We start from the raw sequence: 22579 nt of genomic DNA on the forward strand, positions 1-22579 counted from the left end.
CCTCCCGCCGGAAGCCTAACCCTGAGCGCGCTTGCGCAATGGGCGCCGAGTACGCTCTATCCAGGTCGAGACGTTATCTTGCTTTTTGTTCCGGAATAAGGAGCCGAGGGGAGAGGCTTTTTCGCCTCTGTTTCCCTCTTATACCTTCCCTTCCTATGGACCGTAAAAACCTACTGCTGCTACTACGGAGCTAAACAGTCACTGTCTTAGCTCTATGATGTGCGTTCTTCCACTAGAAGCTTTTCTGACGGCTGAGGTAACCGCGCCCCGCAGGCAAAGTATTGCGCGTGCGCATGGAAGGGGGGGGGAGTGTTGCCAGTCGAGCTCCTTACTGCGCAGGTGTAATGAAAGGGTTTCCCTCTCCGTGGAGGGAAACCTGGCCTCCTTGTAAACTGGAGGTGTCTCGTTGGTTCTGTCATGCTTGTGCCTGGCTGCGCTGTAGAATTGGCATTTTCTCTCCAGTCCCGGGCTCCATGTGCGGTGCTTACCGGTATGCTGGGAGGCTTTGGGCAGGTACTCACCCAGCCTGGGATTTCGTGTCCTCAAGCTGTCAAAAGAGGCCTGAGACTCTTGAACCCAAAGATTGGCTCTTCTGTTTCCCACACCAGTGGAGTAAAAATTAGCAGCTGTGTTTTAGACATTTTCATTTTGGTCATTATGACAACGAAATCTCTCCCAGAAAACCCCTTTTCTTCATCTGAGGGAAGAGCTGCTACTCAAAATGTAATTCCAAAATCCTGTTTCTGGTTTCAGGGAAAAGTTGCTGATGAGTTGGACTACTTTTCTGCAGTACCAAAATGTCAGATTCTCACTGGCTACGATTGGTCAGCATTTCTAATCCGGCCCTGCCGTTTGAGTACCCCCTCTTAACAGATTTTGATTTTGATTTTTCATTTCCTTTCCCCATTTTTCTCCTGTATTCAAGTTTTTTGATTCTGATATAGCCATAGCCAGATTACTGAAAATTTCCTAGTCTGCATAGTCAGTGATATTTGCATTATGTTTAATCTCTAGGTCTGACAACAGGGTTACTCATGAAAGTGTTGTTCTCTTTAAGGCAATTTAAAATCAGTACAATGGAAAGAAAGTGCTGTAGGCGGCCTGGGTTATGGCCCTTCTCAACAATGTATACATTCCTGCTAGGTGCCTTATTCATTGCTTTAAGCTCAAGTCGCATCTTACTGGTAAAATACTCTGCCAATGAAGGTAAGTTAAGACTTACAAGTCCATATAGAATCCTTTTGTATGTGTGTGTGTGCGAGAGAGAGAGAGAGAGAGAGAGAGAGAGAGAGAGAGAGAGAGAGAGAGAGAGAGAGAGAGTTGAAGGAGTAGAATTTATTCAAGTGTGAAGAATAGAAATAACTCTTACAGGGGCAAGAGGAGAACTATATAGAATACTTAATCACATTCTCTCCTGTCTTTGGTTTCCTTGTGTATAAAATGGAGATAATAAAACCTTATGAAGTGCTTTCCTTCATATGAATGAAAAAGCGTATTTAAATATTATTCTTTAACCTTTCATTCCTCAGCAAGAAAAAATTTTGATAGTGCAGTCTGGTTCAGGCAAGCACCAAATCAAACCCTTTGTACAGAACATCTTACAACATCTGATTACTGCTTCAATCAGCAGGTGTTTCTGGGCATATAACAAAATGTATAATTTCAGCCTATTTGAAGTAGATGGGAGAATATATTTGGTCACTTGCTGTTCTGAGGTTATTATATCAATGGGTTAATATAGTTTATAAGGTTTGATAAGTATGTGCCCAATAAATTATTATTTTTTAAAATGTAGGAATTTAAGCAAATACGTCAATTCCATAAAATTGTTATGAGTACTTCTCACTACTTATTGATAACACTCAAAACCATGATATCATCACTCTAAATGATCTACTTGGGGAGTTGTGTGTCTCAATGTCAGTTAACTTCTGTCAGGTCCTAGGCTAAGTCTTAGTGATATGAATTCAAAGTTCATAAGCTATTGACCTTATCCTTAAGAACTCACTTTATTTGGGGAGACATACATAGAAACACATTGTGAAAATAGAGACAGTGGATTAAAAAAAGCTAAAAATGTTTTCTGTGTGTACTATGATATGAAACACATTGGAAAATTCTGAGTTAAGGAAATGCCATTGATAAAGTATACCTTGATTTTAATAAGGTAGAAAGGTCACATAAGAAGAACCATAAACTGAGTAATAATACAGCAAGTAAAATCATAACAGCTTGATTAGTCTGACTCCTAAGTGTCAATTAAATGGTCAATTTAGAAGGCAGTCTGCAATGCCTTGCCACAGAGCTTTCTTTGCTATTGGCCCTAGTCTCTTCAACATATTTATTAGTAACATGGATGAAAGCATTAGGCATGCTTTATAACTTAAAGCTAAATAAAAGAGAGATAGCTAATACACTGGATGAACTGTTTCAAAATTTCTTAAAAGCAAAGCAAATGGTAAGAAATTTATTGCAGTCAGTGCAAAGCCAGCTTTTAAGTTTAAAAACAATTATAATTATTAACTGCATACAAACATATAGAATAAAAAGTATAGTTAAGAAAACATTTCTGTTATATTTCAGAGAACAAGTATGATTATCTACCAACTACTGTGAATGTATGCTCAGAACTGGTGAAGCTAGTTTTCTGTGTGCTTGTGTCCTTCTGTGTTATAAAGAAAGGTGAGTCTTGAAATGGTACTATGTAATTGCAGAATCAAAAAACATTAGAACTGGAAATGACAGTTTATATCATTATATCTGAGGAAGCTAAGACACTAACATAATTGTGTTTTATTATAGGTAGAGAAGTATGCTCAAAGTATTCTGTAGAGCTATGCTAGAAAGGACAAAGCTAGTACACGAACCCACACATCCTGTCCACTGCTTTCCCTCATACTTGTTCTTGTTATGGTTTCACAAGCCCGTTGGTTTTTTATCTAAATTCAGGATTTTCTAAATCACTGCTAATGTGAGGTGCTATGCATCGTATTGCAAAACAGTTCCCATTTTGTACAGGGAAGTCACCATAGTAACTCTGGAGTCAAAGAGGTACTATGTTTTGAGGTAGAACTATTAAATAGGAATAGTAATCCTTTCCTCAAATGTAAAAGTATTACCCTTTATGGAATGTACAGGTTTTTGTCGCAATTCTTCACCTCATTTCCCCAGTTATGAACCCTTAACCCTCTGCTTCTTTGATCTGCCTTCTCAGACGAGGTAAACATAAAATGTAAAGCATTAAAGTGATTGCCTGGGAACATGACTTTAAACATTCAAGGGTTTCAATCTGTGTAGAGTTTCTAGTTAGTGGAATACTAGTTAGTTTTAATTTCGTGAAATGCAAGCATTACTTGCAGAGTTTAAACTGTTTGCTTCTCTTTTCATTTTACATTCTCTCTGTTGCAGTGTTTGGCAGTCTGGAACTGGATAAAAACTCACACTAGAATTAGTAAAAGTTAATTTTAATTGCTTTTAGTTCCATATGTATAAATTTCTACATATTAATTCCGTTTCCTGGTCTTCTGCAGGGTAGGAAGGAATCCCAACATGAAACTTGTTTCCCCAACACACTTATTCTAACATTGATTTTTCTCTTACTCTTATGCTCGCAGAGATATAAGAGAAACCACATGTGTATCTTGAGTCAACTTAAACAATACTTCTGCTTTAAGTTAACAGGAATTAGGATAATCAGTATTATCCTAATAAGGATGTTGCTGATTGTCAGTGATAGGACACAAAGGTGGGTTAGAGAGAGACTAGTAAAGTTCCATATTATCTTTTTTTTTATAGGCTAATGACCACTTACGAAGCAAGCTTATAAAACCCCTTTTGATGAATTCTATCAGTGATCAGATATAATGTACTTTCTCTAAAAATATAGGCTTTCTCATCAAGATTATTTTTTTATTGCTCTGTTTTTTTTCTGTAGAACCTCATCGAAGTAGAAATTTGAGATGTGCTTCCTGGAAGGAATTCTCTAATTTCATGAAGTGGTCCATTCCTGCCTTTCTCTATTTCCTGGACAACTTGATTGTCTTCTATGTCCTATCCTATCTTCAGCCTGTAAGTAAATATGACAGAGTGCCATTGAAACGATAACAGAGAAATGAGTCCCAGAAAGTATCTTCCTTTTTTTTTCCATCATTTTCCTCGACTGTCTTAAGTTTCTTGTGGCTCTGACTGACCTTGCTGAAATTTTCCCAGATTCATTAGAAAGTGAAATTATGGATCTGCTTGCCAGGTTCTATCACTGTTAGAGATTACTATATTAAAGTGTACTGACTGCTATGGTGGAGTTGCTCCTTGTTCCAAGAGATCTGAAGCCATGCCTCTTTGTGTAACCTTAGTCAGTTTGCCTATATTCTGAGCCATACTGTAATCAACCTCTAATCTCAATCTCAACATCCAAGCAGACTTCCATTATTAACTCAGAAAATATCTCTCTTACACCTGTTCTAATGTAGTTTAAATGCTTTCTATTTGTGTAGATTTTCTTTTTTATTAATTTTATCGTTTAACCAGCAAATTCTTTGAGAGTAAGGATTGTATCCTCCCAACTGAAAAAGCCTTTGTGTCACTTTGGAAAGCCATCAGTAATCAACATTGAAGTTTGGTCTTCTGCTTTTACCCTTTACTCAGTTTGATACTCAAATATGTATTCCTATTAACATCTTATAAAATGAGTATCTCTATTGCCTTTATTGCCAAAATGTGTTTTAAGTTTCTTTAAAAGGTTAAAGTGGGCATTTTGGTTGTAAGTAGGATTTTTATTGGCACTGATCTCTGTGAAACCTGTTACATGTAACCAGGTAAATTTTAGAACAGGATGAAAAGAAAAGGCGCAATAGCACTATAGTAGGAAACAGGAGATTTTAACATTTTTTTCACAACTTAAGAGCTATGTAACAAGTTAGGCCCTAACTGCTCTAAGTTTCGGTTACTCTATTTATTAAGTAGAAATAAACTAATCTAGGTCAAAAGCAGGAATCTGGAGTAGTTGATCACTTGAGGTTACTTTTAGCTCCTTCACCCATGTTGGTAGTTAGTGCTCAGTCCATCTAAAACGTCTTATAAATTCTTGTTTCCACTTCTTTTTTTAGATTTGAGAATTCCTATGCCTAACAATATAATTATTCACATTCAGTAAATAAATATTTGTTGTATTTTTTTGTATCCAACAGAGAAACTCTAAATTTATACTCCTTTCCTTCCCCTTTCCTTCTCTCTCTCTCTCTCTCTTTTTTTTTTTTTTTTTTTTTTTTTTGGATACCAAAAAACTTAACCACTGAGTGATATCCCATGATATCCCTAGCCCTTTTTATTTTTTATTTTGAGACAGGGTCATCCTAACTTGTTTAGATTCTCAGTAAGTTGTTGAGGCTGACTTTGAACTTGGGATCCTCCCCTGTCTCAGCCTCTCAAGCCACTGGGATCACTGGTGTGCTCCACCATGCCTGCTGCATATTTCTTCTTTTTCCTCTGTATTTATTGTTTTGCTTTTCCTTCCCAATAATGTACAAACACAGATATTATAAAACAAACCACATGGCATACTCTTGTATTTCTATTTGAGCCTATTGAAAGAATTAAAGGGAGATACATGGAAATTTAGGGGCAAATAGCTCTTATGTTTGATTTATTCTATAGTACTATATGGTAACAGTGTTTAGAATTCCTCAGACCAACCAGGCTGCTTAGTTAGGTGTGTTTGCATTGCCCTTGGTATATTTATCCAGGACCACCACTTCTTTACTCTTACCAAACATTTTCCTCATCTTAGTTTTCTCTTAACTGGGGGTTCACAAGAATTTGTCTTACAGAGACATACTCTGGAAAAACCCAATTCAAAGTTTTCCAATAAAAGAAAAAAATGGTTAAGAAGGTAGAAATGCTAATCACCTTGATTTGATCATTACATTATATTACATGTATTACATTACATTATGTATGTATCAAATTATCACCCTTTATGTACCCCATAAATATTTACAATTATTGCACATCAATGAAAATTTTTAAAAATTCAGTAGAAAAGTAACAATGGTACATTCTTTGAATTATTGTTAGTTTTTTTGAATTATTCTTTTTCAGTTTTAATGTAGCTGCTTATTAGCCTTGTTTGCTATCATTAGTGGTTACATAAGACTGCTTGTACTCTTTGGAGTTTATTTTTAGTTTTTATTATACTGTTGGTACTAGGGATTGGAATCAGGAGTGCTCTACCACTGAACTACTTCTCAAACCCTTTTTTTGAGACAAGGTTTTGCCACGTTGCCCATGCTGGCCTTGAACTTGCAAACCACCTGCCTTTGCCTTTAGATTCACTGGGATTACAAGGATGTGCCACTACACCTGGCTCTCTGTGGAGTTTAATCAACTTAAATTGATAGCAAGGAAGAAAGCAGGGTGAACCAAATCATAGGATTTATTTTAAAAATTATTGATATTGTCAGGTCCAGTTGTATAGAGCAGTGATAGATTTTCATGCTTTCTGAGCAAACTATATACACATTCAGATTAATACTGTTCCTATGAAGTGTGACAGAATTCTCAAAAACAGACCACTATAAAATCTGGCTAACATATTTCTAAGTGTTTAGAATAACTTGGATCAATCCAAAGGGCGGAGTTTGATTTTGAGTCATGTCAGTTCAAGCTGGAAAACTGATTCAATTTCTAGAACAGTAAAGATGCTTAAAAATCTATCTAAATTTTATTACCATATAAATGGGCCTAATGGTACTTCCTTTCTACTCACCTATAGGAGCAGTATTAAAAATCTATAAAGTGTATTGAAAGCAATGGAAAGTATATTTCATAGGCATGGTAGCTGTTAATTTCTAGACCTAAACCTTTACAAGTCATAAGTATTTCCAGATCTACACATAAAGATTATTTACACAGGCATTGCCTGAACTCAAACACACAGTTTCAAAGCCTGAACAATAATTTGATCATATCTCCATAAATTTAACAAGCAATAAAAATGGAATTTAATCCTCTAGTGAAATAGCTGCCCTAATAACCCCTCTGGTTTTTTACTAAAAAGCTTTTTTTGTCAGGTGAATTACCAAAATGGGAGATTTCTTAGGTCAGTACTCTGTTTGTAATCCTATCTTCTCTTTCTTTCTAGGCCATGGCTGTTATCTTCTCAAATTTTAGCATTATAACAACAGCTCTTCTATTCAGGATAGTGCTGAAGTAAGTAGCTTGCTGTGAAAGCATATATCATACTTTAAAATGGCACAGCCTGGTTTCAGATGATATACCCGGGGCACTGAGCCCTCGAATCCCAAGACCAGGATTTTGTTCCTAATTGGCTTTGTGTATTGGGCACATTGTTTAACCCATGTTGAAAGCAACTCCAGTCTAAAACTTCTGTGATCAGATATATGTAAAATGTCTTGAGCATCTCAAAAATAAGATAATTAATTGGGCTATAATTAGTACTTTAATTTTTAGTGCCAGATTTTCAAGAAAGAATTCATAAGCTTTTTAAATACAGTCGATTGGAAACTTAATAGGGAATCAAGAGGTTCCTAAGATATTTAATACATTAGTTCTTTGGAGATGATAGAGTGGCAAATTCTTTTTTTAACCCTTTGAGATAAGTTCATGATTTGATCCCTAACTGGAAGACAATTTGTTTGAAGAATCTAGTCAAAATGAATAAGAATGATGGGCTTTTAGACTTAAAAATGTTTTCACCCATCTTTACAATATCCAGGAGGACCACTGAGTAGTATAAACATTTTTCAGTAAATAGGCTCTGCTACAAAGCAAAAAGGAAAATATCGTAGTCTGAAATAGGCTGATACAAAGATAGTAGGTACTTAATCTCAAATGAATTTGTTAATAATGACGATAAAAGAATAAAATTAACTTTTTGTTATATTTGTCATGACGGTTTTTAAATTTTACATTCTTTTTATCTTCTTAATTTCTTATTTATGTTATGTGATAGGTGTTCCTTAATAATTTATGTGTACTAAAGGATGGATAGCTTATATAGAGGCTACCTAAATGTTTGTTGAATCCATGATACATTTATTATATAAATTATGTGAGTTTCTAGAAACATTTACTCTGAGGAAACATTCAACTTGATAGTTAATGTGAGATATTTTTAAAAATTAACAGTACACTTAGTATAGTTTAAATGTTAGAATACATTGAAATTTGCTTTGTGCATCATGTTCTTCACTTTAGTTGTGAATTGCAAAAATAATTCTATAACTAGCAAGTTAAAAGAATGCGATTCCAAAAAATGTTTTGAAGCCTTTGAAATCAACATGAAATTCACTTTGTAAAAAATTGCATTCTAGGAGAATTTGTGTAAGTGATAATATTTTTGTATTTAGTTCCTGTGATAAAATGGAAATGCACTTCCATGAACCAAAAAAAAAAAAAAAAACTGGTTCCAACATTTAATAAAATGTTCACAGTTTAATAAGGGAGTAGAGGCCTCAAATTTTTTCCAGTGAAATGACAGTTCATTAGGACACATAGTATAAAACTTAAATTATTAGATAATATACAAGTTTTTTATTGAGATTACATTAAAACTTCATTTGCCAAATCATACATGATTTGAAATTCATTCGTTAGTTGTTCTAACTTTACCCTCTAGTAAATCTAGTTAAATTTTTAAGCATTTAACTGTTTGTATTAAGAAAGTTAATTCTTCATATAAGCAAATTCAAATCTACTTGTACTGTAAATTTTAATTGTTTTAACATTAATTATAATAATAATTATATTTTGCAAATTTTAATAATCACATTTATGAACTAAAGCTAAAAATATTTTTCATGCGCTTTACTAAACTCTTATTTTCAGAACAATAATATTGGTTCTTAGACATGTTAATAAATATCTCTCTGTTTTGAGCCCTTGGAAGTGTTTAGAGTAAAGAATAATAAAACCACTCCAGTTTTATTTCTTCCAGGAAAGCTAAATTAGCAACTTGAGTGGGTCTTAATTGTACTAATTCAAAAATTAGCACTGATGCATCTCTAAATAATAAAGCCACAATAGTGTGCTAATTAATAGTGTCTTTATGAGCATGACTTTTAAGTATTCTTTTATTTAGTATTAGCTTTTATTACATTTTTAACTTTTCTAATTGTTAAAAACACAGCATATTTGCCATCTTAACCATTTTTTTATTATATGATTCTGTATATTAGGCATATTCATTTTATTGTGTAACCAATCATGCTTTCCAACTTACAGTTTTGAAACTCTGAACACATTAAACAACTCTCTTTTTCTTCCTCCCCCATTCATTCTACTTTTTGTTTCTGTGAATTTGACCACTTTAGAAACCTCATGTCAATGGAATCATACATTCTCTTTTTGTGACTGGCTTCTTGCACTTATTTATGTTCTCAAAGTTCTTCTGTGTTGTAGCATGCAACAGGATTTCCATCTTTTTAGAAGCTGAATAATTTTCCTCTCTTCACCTTAACTGTGTTCTCTTTTAATCATTTTGTCATTGGTGGTATATGTTGTTTGTTTTTCCACTCTTTGTGGGTCATATAATCGTTCCTTTGCCCTTTGCCATGAAATTTTGGCTTTGGAGTTAGCAACTTAAGGGTTCTATCACATGTTCTTGGTTTGTTTGCCATAACTCATTTTTCATTTAGAATATTTAGTTGTTTTATACTTGACTCTAACAGAGCCATCAAACAACTTCTCTATACAGGTATAATAAGGCTGCAAAAGTAGAAAAAATTAGGTGGTGATTAATGCAAGAATTAGTTGGAGGAATTTGAAAGTGGGGGAAAAATACCATTTAAATGTCCTATTGGCTTTTCTAAAGAAACTCTATGTGAATATAGATTTGTTCTTTGAAATGTAGCCACTAATTCAAAGTGGAAACTGGTGGCAGACATTCTGCCTTCAAGTCTGCCTCATTGGTTTGCTCTTGCACCTTAGCAGAGTTGTTTAATCTTTGCCTCTGGAAAATAACAGCATCAACCTGGAAATTTATATTTTACAGCAAAATAACCATGATTAGCAGTTATTTTTACCTACTTATATGTATAAGGTTCTCTGATTTTACCAAGCAAAGCTATGGGAAAAGATCATTAACAAACACATTTTGATACACACCCTGTCCCAACCAGCAGAAGAATTAAGAAATATCCCACTCAGGATTGTAAGCATTTTCTTCAAAATTATTTATTTACTTTACAAAGCTTTATGATTTCTCTTAAATCTACTCCAGTTGGTCTCTTTGCTACTAGGAAATGTATTTTGTACAGTGCCTTGAGAAAATAAATTGTTTCATAACCTACTAAATTGTTTTGATGCTCTGCCTTGATTTACTATCTACCATATTTACTATTCTACCATATTTCCCAATATGGTAGAAAGATGGTAGAATTATTTTTATCTGACACAATTTGAATGTGATTGTTCAGTTACTAGGTAAACTCATAATGGAGAATCTCAATATATAGTCATCCATAGATATCCATAGAAGATTGGTTCCAGGACCCCTGCAGATACCAAATTTATGGATGCTCAGGTCTCTTAGTATTTGCATGTAACCTACCATATACTCTGTCATTTCTAGATTACTTAAAATACTTAATACAATGTAAATGTTTTGTAAATTGTTATCATACTGTATTGTTTAGGAAATCATAAAGTTTGTACATAATCAGATAAAATTTTTTTAAATATTTTTGATTTGCAGTTAGTTGAATCTATTGATGCAGCACTTATGCATACAAAGGGCTAACTGCAAAAACAGTAATCCCCCCCGCCATCTATGGGAGATAGACATTCTAATACTCCCAGTGGATGCCTGAAACTAGATAGTGCTGAACCCTGTTACAGTATTTTTTTTCTCTATATACATATACAAATGTAATGCCCTTTCCATCTTAACTAAATATTTGCCATATACTGTGAGTACAATTTTTGCAGTTTGAAGTTTGGCAGCAAAACATGTATTTTGTTTTCCTCCCCCTCCCCCCGTTGAGAACTTTAACCTTTTCACCTAAAGGAAGTGCTTTAAAGCATTTCTTTGGCATTTCTGAATTGTTGGCATCATTACTCTTGTTCCTTAAAGCTATTACTAAGTAAAATGAGCATTACTTGAGCACAAGCACTGTGATACCTCAAGTGTCAATATGATAACTGACTGATGGGTAGGTAGCATATACAACACAGATACACAGGAAAAGGGAATGATTCATATTAAGGTGGGACAGACTTGCTATAATGACATTTTATCCTGCCTACAACATCAGAGAATTTGAAACTTATAAATGGTTTTGTCTGGAGTTTTTCATTTATTAGTTTTGGGTTTGCATGAGAAACAAAACTGCAAATGGGGATAGTGTATGTGTGTAAATCTAAATTTATTTTAACTTTTGTTTATCTGTTCATCCTTTTGATGAACATCTTTCTGTTGTTGAGCTAGGGTTTTTCTCTTGAGTATATGTAGGGTTTGCTGTGGGGAGCCATTCTCACACGTGATCGGGTGCCTCCCGTTGAGGGTCTGAGGCACTTTGGCACAAGTCGAAGTTTTTCCCGGCCCTCTCCTGATGAGAGAGCCCATCCGTGTGGGGGTGTGCCTGACCACTGACCCCGGGGACCCAATCGCTGACCCTGACCTTGGAGTGCAGCCCCCCCTCAACCTTCATTGGGTGGAATTCTCCCCTGAATCTCTTGTTCCCTAATAAAAGGCTAGTCCCCGGTGTGCTCGCTCTCTCTCCTGCTAGCCCTGAGTAATCCTTGCTGCCCTGCTGAGCGGCTAGAGGAGCGAACCAGAGAGGGGAGCCGTCTTGGACCTAGCAATAGAATAAAGGTAATTGAGTCTTGTGTTTTTATTTCGATCTCGTCTAACTAACTTTATGCCTAGAACCTCATTAATGAAACCACTGCGCAGGCCGCGTGGTAGAGTTTGCTAATTGGAGTTCTTTGGTTTCTTTCTTGTATGAAGCTATAGTCACTTATGATCCATGACTTCTGGTTTTAGTTACCTTAAAGCACATCAAGTATTTGAAAATACTTCTAAGGAAGATAACTCATCAAGATTTTTATTATTTTTCCCTAACCTTTACAATTAGCTTACCTATATATAATTTACAACCAGCTTTTTATCTTCTGAATTATTTCCCTTTACCTAGTATTTCTAAAAGTTTCAACTCAGTTTTAAATAAAACAGTATCCCTTTTCATAGTTTATCATTTATGTAGTTGTTAAAATATGTTATGACAATAAGGAGGCCACCAGGTAAAAACACATTTGAGAACAGAGATTTGGGAGCAGAGACCATCAGGAAAAGTGGTCTTTTAGCCACTCGGTTCACTTAGCAGTCAGCTCTTAGTAGTAATTGACTCTGTTTTACTTGAACAGAGAAAGAATTAGATAAGTGAACTATTTTATTACATTAAACTGAAGAATAAACTTTTCCATGCAGAATTGGTCATCATTTATAAATACACAAGTCCTTAGCTAATTTTGCAGGATAATTTATGAAGCTTTATATTTTTTTGGAAAGCATACAATTTCTTAATAATTTTTACCTTCTGGAATATTACCTCAGGTGAGTAATTGTTTAGAGTAGGTATTATTTAGTTTAATAGTTCGTTTCCTTAGATTCTTTATTTGCAATGTCAATATTAAGGGAGAGTCTATATCTCCAAGAATTCAAAATTTCTAAAGATACTGTTTTTGCCTCAATTCTTATGTATAATATTTGTTTATGCAATTATTTTAATAAATCAGACATCCATTTTTCATCTCTGTAATTTTCTCTTACCATTTCTGTTTGCTTTCCACTACTTAGTATGTACCAGCTGCACCTTCAGAAATTTAGGAAACTAGTTCACAATTTTTGACCTCATGACATAGAGCTATAGCTAACCCCATCACTGAACTCTAGCTCTAGTTAATTAGAAAATTATGTAAATGAGAAGACATGAAAGTGTGCAGACAGGTGTGTTGCTGTCTAGACTGGTATGGATTTCACAGTGTCAGAGCGTGAAGCTATATAGAAGTATTAGTGGAATCAGACCTATGTGTTTACCCTTCATATATATATCATGGGAGCTCAGAATTATTTCTGAAGTTTTTTTGTTGTCATTTTGTTTTGGTTTTAGTTTTTTTAGCAGTATGGGGATTGAACTCAGGGCCTTGAGCATGATATGTAAGCACACTACCACCGAGCTACATCCCCATCCCTCAGAATTATTCTTAAAAAGTTGTGATGATCTAGAACATACAAAACTATGACTCAAATCCCTTTTTTACTCCTTCATAATATAGACCTTAGGGAAATCAGTTAACCTTTCAAGATATCTTTCCTCCCTCAGAGCCTGACCCTCAAAAGTAGGTGCTCAATAAGTACTCCAATAAAATTCTTAGGACTTCTGGTTCTCATATATAACTTTAATCTTCTGCCTTTACTTATGTCATATTCTTTTCTTGGCTTTTCATTTCTTTAACCTAACTGATCTTCTAGCATCAAGATTTTGTTCTCTCCAGAGTACCACAACCTGAGATATTCCTTTGTTCTTCGTTAACATTGTAAATGATTGTTGCCTTTGTATAGATACATCACTCTGTCTGGAGATGACCAATGTCCATTTAGATATTTTTTCATCTCAAGTGTCATTTCCTCATTGAAGCCATACCTGACTTTGTTTACAGATTCAAGTGCTCCTTCCTCAGTGTACTTCAGTGGTTCCATGTATCATTTGTCACACATTCTACTGCCATTATTTGGTTTATAACTCTCCTTATTAAAGCATAAATTCATTAAGGAGAAAGATCCAGTCTTTATCTCCCCAGTTTGCCTGGCATGTAGTAGCTGCTTATTAAATGTCTGTTGAACTGAATGATTAAGCAAAATGAAATAATAATTCATATCTCCTGTAGCTCACAAGTCTGTTGTAAGGTAAAATAAATAAATAAAGCATTGTTAGATTTTTAAACTGAAATACTACCCCAAAAATCTTTTTTTCCTTGCCTTATCAGCCAGTAGTTAACAATATAATGCTTTTCTGATTAGGACCTTCATTCAGGAGCTAACTTCCTTAAATATTTTTTGGGTCATGAACACTTCTGAAAAATAGATCTCCTTTCAGGGGGCTGGTGGGTGGGATTCATCTATATAGAAGATTTCTGAAACTACTCTGCATTTTTTCTGGTCTTTAGAAACCAATTTGAGAATCACTGCTGTAACCAATCTTGTAGCACAGAGGTTTCTGTACCAAGATAGCTCTGGATGTAGAGATGGTGCTTTGTTAAACTTGCTGCCTAAAAGGAAACCTACAAGAAGAAGAAATGATTGAATGGCCTTAAGGGAAGTTATTATGAAAGCAAATTAAAATGTCAAATTTGAGACACAGAGATACCACCAGCAGGTTTTCTTTGAACTTGAAGTGTGGGGAATGCTAGCAAAATTGGGTATAGTTTATTCAACAAGCACTTGAGTTTCTGGGTTTTCAGTAGAAACAATGGATACAGGTGGGAAAGACAGTAGTAAAATCTTGTTTTTCATCTTTGGAACAGGCGGCATCTAAACTGGACACAGTGGGCTTCCCTCCTGATTCTCTTCTTGTCTATTGTGGCCCTAACTGCTGGCACTAAAACTTCACAGCATAACCTGGCAGGACATGGATTTCATCATGATGCCTTCTTCACCCCATCCAATTCATGCCTTCATTTCAGAAGTGAATGTTCCAGAAAAGACAATTGTACGGCAAAGGAGTGGACTTTTCCTGAAACTAAATGGAACACCACAGCTAGAGTTTTCAGTCACATCCGCCTTGGCTTGGGCCATATCCTTATTATAGTACAGTGTTTTATTTCTTCAATGGCCAATATTTATAATGAAAAAATATTGAAGGAAGGGAACCAGCTCACTGAAAACATCTTCATACAGAACAGCAAACTCTATTTCTTTGGCATTCTTTTTAATGGACTGACACTGGGCCTTCAGAGCAGTAACCGTGATCAGATTAAGAACTGTGGATTTTTTTATGGACACAATGTATTTTCAGTAGCCCTTATTTTTGTAACTGCATTCCAGGGCCTTTCAGTAGCTTTCATTCTCAAGTTCCTGGATAACATGTTCCATGTCTTGATGGCTCAGATCACCACTGTCATCATCACAGCAGTATCTGTCCTGGTCTTTGACTTCAGGCCCTCCCTGGAGTTTTTCTTGGAAGCCCCATCAGTCCTTCTCTCCATTTTTATTTATAATGCCAGCAAGTCTCAAAGCCTGGAATATCCACCTAGGCAAGAGAGGGTCAGAGATCTAAGTGGCAATCTTTGGGAGCGTTCCAGTGGGGTAAGTTTGTGAGGATACTGCTTTTTGCTTGTTCTTCCCCAAATTGAAAACATGTTTATTCAAGGAAAAATAAGAAAAGTATTAGATCTCTGTGACTGTTGGAAAGCAGTCAACAGATGTGCATTGATGTTTGCAAGGACTCATGATAAATGCTATCAGGGATCAAGAAAAAGTTTAAATCATCTCTCAAGGACTTTATGTGTTGATAGTATCACTGATCTGGAAGATGCTTCCCAGGTCTTGTCCAGTTTCCCTACCTTTATGATTGAAGAAACTGGCTAAGTGTTTTACAGGTAATAAGTGAAAGAGTTAATATTAAACCCATGAGGTCTGTCTCCTAGTCTCTTGCTCTTTCCACTGCACAATAGGTGGAAAAATAAGCCTCATTCATAAAAAGAAGTTTATCTTTTACTTTCATCACTCTTCTTACATGGAAAACCTAGCACTTTAATTTTTCTTATAGTTATTTATAAACCACAATGTGCCAGAAAGACAGTTTCTTTTAATTCACTAAGGAAGGTAGTTTTCAAAAAGATCTTCACAAGTAGGAGGAAAAAAATTCTAGAAAAACACGTATGTAGTTATTCTGAATATATGTCAGTTGCTTATAATCATGTGGAAGGATATTTCAGTCATGTTATAAGTAAATTCATAATCTTGGAGATTCTGTTAAGGAGTTAAATATATGGTTAGACAGAAAATGCAATGAACTCTTCTATATAGCTTTAGCTTTACAATTTTCATGATTATACAAAATATGAACTGTTTCACACAGTGAACACATTTACATGTTCACCCTTTGGGAAATCTGTTACTTACTAGCATCCATGGCAGACCTTCTGTAAGTGTCATGCCTCTCAGGTGGTAATAAAACAAATCTGAAGATGAAAAATTTAGAAGTTTACATCCCACATGCCCCAGTCCCTCCAGTATACATTCAGAATTCCTCTTTTCCCCCCACAATGGACTGATAATGATGTTTGCCCCAACTTTTAAGTAAAATGACATCAATTTAGGTAGTAAGACTAGTTTATATTTTTTCCTCCATCCTTTAATTGTTTCACCTCAAGACCAGCAGGTGGTGCTCCTTACTTTACTCATGTTGTTAACTTTGGAGTACATTTTACTTTTTTTAAGTTTAATTTTTTATTACAACATTATAGTTATACTTAGTAGTTGGATTCATTTTGACAAAATCATTCAAGCATGGAATTTGATTTATTCCATTTAGATCCCTGTCTTCCTGCTTCCCTTCCCTCCTCCCTTTTCCTGTTATTTGTCTACTCTACTGATCTTGTTTTGCACATTTGTTTATTTTTGATTGGTGCTTTTGACATATACATAAAGGTGGAATTCACTGTGGTATATTTATATATGCACATAGTGTGATTTCGTTAAATTCATTTTTGCATTTTCTCCCCTTTCCTGTCCCCCCCTATCTCCTACTCCACTGAACTTCCTTTTATCTTTATGATACCCGATTTCCCCCCCACTCCCCCCCCACTGATTCTATGGGGTCCCTGTTCATGCTCTTAATCTTTTTCTTTGCTATACTGAACACTTATTGCTTGTTGGTTTTATTTCTTGAGCTTTAGTGGTCTTGTTAAGGAAGTCAGTGCCTGCATCAATATGATGGAGCGTTAATTTTGTTTTCGTGTAGCAGTTGCAAAATTTCTGGTCTAATTCCTAAGTCTTTGATCCACTTTGATTTGATTGGGGGGCAGGGCAAGAAATAGGGATCTAGTTTCATATTTCTATTCAGTTTTCTTAGTACTAGTTGTTAAAAAGGCTATCTTTTCTCTGACACATGTTTTTGATTCCTTTGTCAAGTATCAGATGACTGTGTATCTGTGTGGGTTTGTCTCTCTGTCTTCTATTCCATCAGTCTTCATGTCTATTTTGATGCTGGTACCGTGCTGCTTTTATTACTATAGCTCTGTAGTATAATTTGAGATTAAATATTATGATGTCTCCAGCACCATTCTTCTTGCTCAGGGTGGCTTTGGATATTCTGGGTCTTTTATTATTCTTCCAGATAAATTTTAAGACTGCTTTTCTAGTTCTGTGAAGAATGTCATTGATATTTTGATGGGAATTGCATTGAATCTTATATTGATTTTGGTAGGATAGCCATTTGACAATGTTCTGCCTATCCAAGAACATGGGAGGTCTTTCCATCTTCTAAGGTCTTCTTCAATTTTTCTTCAGTGTTCTATAATTTTCTTAGTAGAGATCTTACACCCTTGATTAGATTAATTCTCAAGGTTTTTTTTGGTTTTGATGTTTCTTGTTTTGTTTTGTTTTGTTTTTTAAAGTTATTGTGAACAGGATAGTTTCCCTGATTTATTTCTCAGCAGAATCACTATTAGAGTATAGGCCATCTATTGAATTATGAATATCGATCTTGTATCCTGCTACTTTGCCAAATTCATTTATCAGCTCTAGAAGTCTAGTGGAGTTTTTTGGGTCTTCTGGATATAGGATCATGACATCAGCAAACAGATAATTTGATGTCTTCTTTTCTTATTTGTATCCTTTAATTTTCTTCTCTTGACTGTTTGCTTTGACTAGAGTTTTTATGAACTATAAATAGAAGTGGTGAGAGTGGACATCTTGTCTTGTTCCTCATTTTAGAGGAAATGTATTTTTCTGTTCAGTTTGATATTGGCTTTGGGTTTGCCACATATATCCTTTGTAATATTGAGGTAAGTTCCTTTTATTCCTCATTGTGCTTCTAAAGTTAACTTTCCAAGTACTTATCTAACTTGACCAGATGATATTCACAATTTAATGAAATAGGATACTGATTTACATGTTAAGTAAGACTTCTCTTTACTAATCTAAATTTGACCTTTTGAATTTTGTTTTAATTAATTACTAATTTTATCTGTTTCCTTATAGGATGGAGAGGAACTGGAAAGGCTTACCAAACCCAAGAGTGATGAATCAGATGAAGATAATTTCTAATTGGTACCCAAATAGTTGGCAGCTCTCACAATTGTATTTTCACATTTTCAATATTTGTAATATTTATGTTTTCATTTTGATAAACCAAGGATGCACTAAAACATAACCCTTTTTGTATCTATCTAATCGCTCCTAAAATGGTTTCATCCCAAGGCTTAAAGTACCCAAAGTGTGAAAAATTTCCCAGGAAATGACACAGATATCAAAGCATAGAGACTATATTAATAACCCAGTGTTTTGTAAGTCAGCAACAAATATTTGCAGATTATTTTCCTTGTACTCCAAGTTTCCAAACTTGAAGTAATCATGTTAGCTAGATCCTATAAATATACAGATAGAGATCAGTTTGCCAGATATTCATAATTATGTGGTTCTAGTCTGCATGTGACAGTCTTCCCTTTTTTATCATAAATAACATAGGTTTTCTCCCCAATTTAGAGTCTGTAGAGATAGTCATTTTGCAATTAAAAAGCAATGAAAGTAAAAATTTTGGCTGGAGGGCCTATCTGACTGTGCCATAGTTTCAGGATGATGTAGTCTGTGCTAAATGTTTTGCCGAAAAAGTAACTTTTCTGAAACAAAATCTCAGAATTTTAGTTTTTAGGAATTTACAGAATTTTTTTTTTGTAATTATCTTTCAGTGTTTTATATACAAGTAAGCTTTGTGTAAGTGAAGTTGGTTCCCAAGTTACCACAGTCAGCACTTATATTTAAGCAAACCATTGTGAGTTGTTTGTTCCTTCCTCTTCAATTTGTATGTCTCAACATCTTGGCATCATTGCTTTTGGATTATTACATTTTGGAAAATAAATATGAAGGCATTTTATTTTATTAGTTATTAATTAAAGCTTGTGACTGTTAATATGTCTTTATATCATATTCTGTTTCTGAGAGTCAAAACACTGGCTTCAAAATCATTACAAGATTATCACTAAGACTAATGCCAAAGAATTCCTTTAAAAAAGATGCTTTTGCAAATAAATGTTGACTTTTAATGAAATACGAATAGTATAACTCTAAAAATAGGAAATCACTTTACAGTAATTGTTCTCACTTATAAGTGCATGGTATTTTTTAAGGTACTTTTGCATGCAGCCAATTGACTCTATTAGATAGAGCAATCAGGTGATAATTTAAAAACAAGAAAACGGTGATTTGTTCAAGGTCATGCAGCTGAATGGTGATAGGAGGACAGGCTTTAGCTTATAACACTGTATGTTTACAAAGTTCTATACTGTAAATTTAAGTGATAAGGTGTCATGGAGCCTACACATTTCTTCTTTATTTCCTCTTAATTTTTATATATGTAAGATAATGCTATTATATAATCCATCTGTGATATCCTGAATAATGTGACTGTCAAGAATTGGTCACAATTTGTAATTAAATTAATTATTAAACCTGTATCTTGTGTCACCACTCTTTCATATGAGGTGGGATGTGGAAACTTTTTAATTTCAAAAAACAGGAGTGAGGCAAAAACTGAAACAACTTTGAAAACTCATTGAATATATTTTTACATCTAAAAATAGCAAAACTACATACCTTAACATAGAGTATAGGCATTCGTGAAATATGAAGATGATATCTATTATGGCAATCCATTTTGAAGTTAATGAACACAAAGTATAGGACCTAACTTTTAGGAAATGCAGCATACACAATGTTTTGGTTTTTTTGTTTTTTTTTTAAGTTGGGCATGGGGACAGATACCTGTAATCCCAGATCCCAATTCTGAGGCTAGCCTGGGTAAACTTAATGAGAATCTATCTCAAAATAAAAATTAAAAAAGAGCTAGGATTATAGTTCAGAGGTAGAATGCTCCTAGGTTTGATCCGAAGTTAAAAAATAATAATAATCTTATAGAATACATTAAATAGCAAATTTCAGAAGTGCATGGAATAAGGTTTTCTTACTTTTTTTCCACCCTCCTTTATAGAAAGTATTTATTGCTCAATGTCAAGTCTACTGTGTTAACTGACCACTTAATGAAAGAAAGGAAGAGAGGGAAAGCTAAGGTAAAATGATAGGTTCTGATGTGGATGCCCTAGAGTACTTCATGGGCATACTTTTAAAAGAGGATGGTTTGAAAGTGAGAGGTCTAGAAACCATATTCTAGATGCTCTTGGAATCAAGGGATTGTATAACCTGGAGGGAAGAGTATCATGTAGGCATCTTTCCAACTTTGGGAAACTAAATTCCAGTGAGAATGATAGGGTAACGTTATAAATACTCTCAACAAATTACATTTTTTTCTGTAGGAAAAGCCTTCTTGAAGAATAGAAAGTACTAGTAAATTAACATTGAAGTTTTTAGGGAGAGATTATATTATTGGGATTTTTTTAAAATTTTTTTATTAGTTGATGATGGATCTTTATTTTTTTATTTATTTATATGCAGTACTGAGAATCGAACCCAATTCTCACACCTTCTAGGCAAACACTGTACCACTGAGCCACAACCCCAGCCCCTATTGGGATGTTTTAGAAGAGACTTCTTCATTGGTATAGAAATTGGATCAAATAATTTCAAAATCCCTTTCTGTATTTAGATTCTCTTCTATGTAGTTATGACTCAGAACTAATGCACTGAATCTACTCCATGGCTTCTGAATAGCCATTGGTTGGGACAAGATACTACCTGCAATGAATAACCTGATCCAGCTCTGTTATTTGTCCTAGCACTGAATTTCTTGCTGTCCATAGGGGAAGCAGGAGCACTGCTATTGGTTATAGAGGAAAAGGTGGCTAAGACCAGGATTCCAAATCCTTGGCCAGCTGCATCCTGCAGTCATAGGTGCTTAAGGTCCACATGTAGAAAACACCCTGGGCAGAACTAACTCTGCTTATAGCTAAGGCTTTTTTTTTGCCTCCCTTTGTGGGTGCCCTGCCACTAGTAAAGTGGGGTAGATTTTGTAGTTTTGTAAAAGCTACTATTGCAGAGAATCCTTTCACTTTCAAACATTTCCAACAGGTGAATGAAGCACAGCCACATCCTTTTCCTTTTACTGTGTCTTGATTTTGTCCATAAGTTCTTACATTCCAGTAGGGGAAGGAGGCAGAAAATGTTAATTGCAATGAAAAGAGGGTGGATTTTTTTTCTTTTCTAAAACCAAGAACAGAGTTTCTGAAATTGAACAATACACATTCTCCATTTAAAGGGGGAAAAAAATTCTTACAAATCTCAGGTTGAACATTTTTTTTTCTATTTTACTATTATTTAAGTACACACAAAAAAAATATAATAGGAAGTATACACTTGCTTGCTTATACTTACATATGAAAACCAAAACAAATTTACTAAATAAGATACAAAGCTATAAGACCAATAAATTCTAAATTCAAATATGAATTTAATAAAGTTTTGGTCAATAAATTCACAATAGACCCCCTAACATCCCTGCAGAATTTCTCCCCTATTGCTGTTTTAGTTGCTTCAAGAACCAACATGTCTCTGCTAAAATTACTGAAACCTGCTGATATTGCTAGTAATACGTTTAATCCTGCAGGGGTTTATCAAACCATGTCTCCAACAATCCCACACAGATGTGGCATGGCCAGGCTGCCAATTCCTACTGGCCTGAGTGCTGGAAAGGTTTTTAAAACATTAGCTTTCTGTGTTCCCTGATGTTCTGAAAGAACTCACCAGTAAAATTGCCTGGGTTTACTATTTTATTTTTAAGGAGGAGTACTTCCCCTCAACACACACACACACACACATACACACATATTTATATTTTGCAAACTAACCAATCAGATTTTTAAATTTATTTTAATAAGAATGTATGAATCATTGTCGCTGGCCAGCCATGGGCTGTGTGTGTGTGAACTATGAGCATGAGTACATGAGGGGACTGGACTGATGTTGCCTCTCTTGTGGGATAGCTCTGCCTATGATCCCCACACAGCATGAGATGGGCGTGGCCTTCTGAGATGTCAATCTGCTGACCACTCCACATCAGGAAGCTAGACTCAACCCCATGAAACCTGACCCCCCTCATTGGGGTGGAACTTTCTCCAATGTCTTCCCTCAATAAAAAGGGGCTTCAGACCATTGTGGGAGCTGGAGCAGAGGGGTCATTGCTAAAGAATCCCAAGAAAAATGTATTTTCTCTGTCTCGATGTGATTACTTTGTGCCAACCCAATTTACCTGGGGTAACCCTGAATGACTTAGTTGCTGCAAATCAGTCTCTTAATTTCTTTAATTTCCTCTATTACTGGTATTTTCTTTCTTAGTCTTACATAGGAATGGTTTATTTTTTTATTGGTTTATCTATTGTTTTTATGTTA

The 22579-nt window shown here is 34.9% G+C and overlaps 1 protein-coding gene across 4 annotated transcripts; it reads left to right on the plus strand.

Moving 5' to 3' along the window:
- The first annotated feature begins 22 nt into the window (after positions 1–22).
- Slc35a5 (solute carrier family 35 member A5) lies at positions 23–19695 on the plus strand. 4 transcript variants are annotated; one of them, XM_026394464.2, is made up of 7 exons: positions 24–256; positions 1058–1206; positions 2584–2682; positions 3935–4068; positions 7139–7206; positions 14542–15322; positions 18224–19695. In XM_026394464.2, the coding sequence occupies exons 2-7, from the start codon at positions 1077–1079 to the stop codon at positions 18287–18289; spliced, it is 1278 nt and encodes a 425-aa protein (XP_026250249.1). In that variant the 5' UTR covers positions 24–256; positions 1058–1076; the 3' UTR covers positions 18290–19695. The 4 variants fall into 4 exon arrangements, with proteins under 4 accessions (XP_026250257.1, XP_026250249.1, XP_026250233.1 ...); XM_026394448.2 differs by lacking the exon at positions 24–256 and adding an exon at positions 331–490; XM_026394455.2 differs by lacking the exons at positions 24–256; positions 2584–2682 and adding an exon at positions 331–490.
- Positions 19696–22579: the final 2884 nt, after the last annotated feature.

The sequence above is a fragment of the Urocitellus parryii genome, chromosome 2, assembly GCF_045843805.1.
Source record: "Urocitellus parryii isolate mUroPar1 chromosome 2, mUroPar1.hap1, whole genome shotgun sequence".
Taxonomy (NCBI): Eukaryota; Metazoa; Chordata; class Mammalia; order Rodentia; family Sciuridae; genus Urocitellus; species Urocitellus parryii.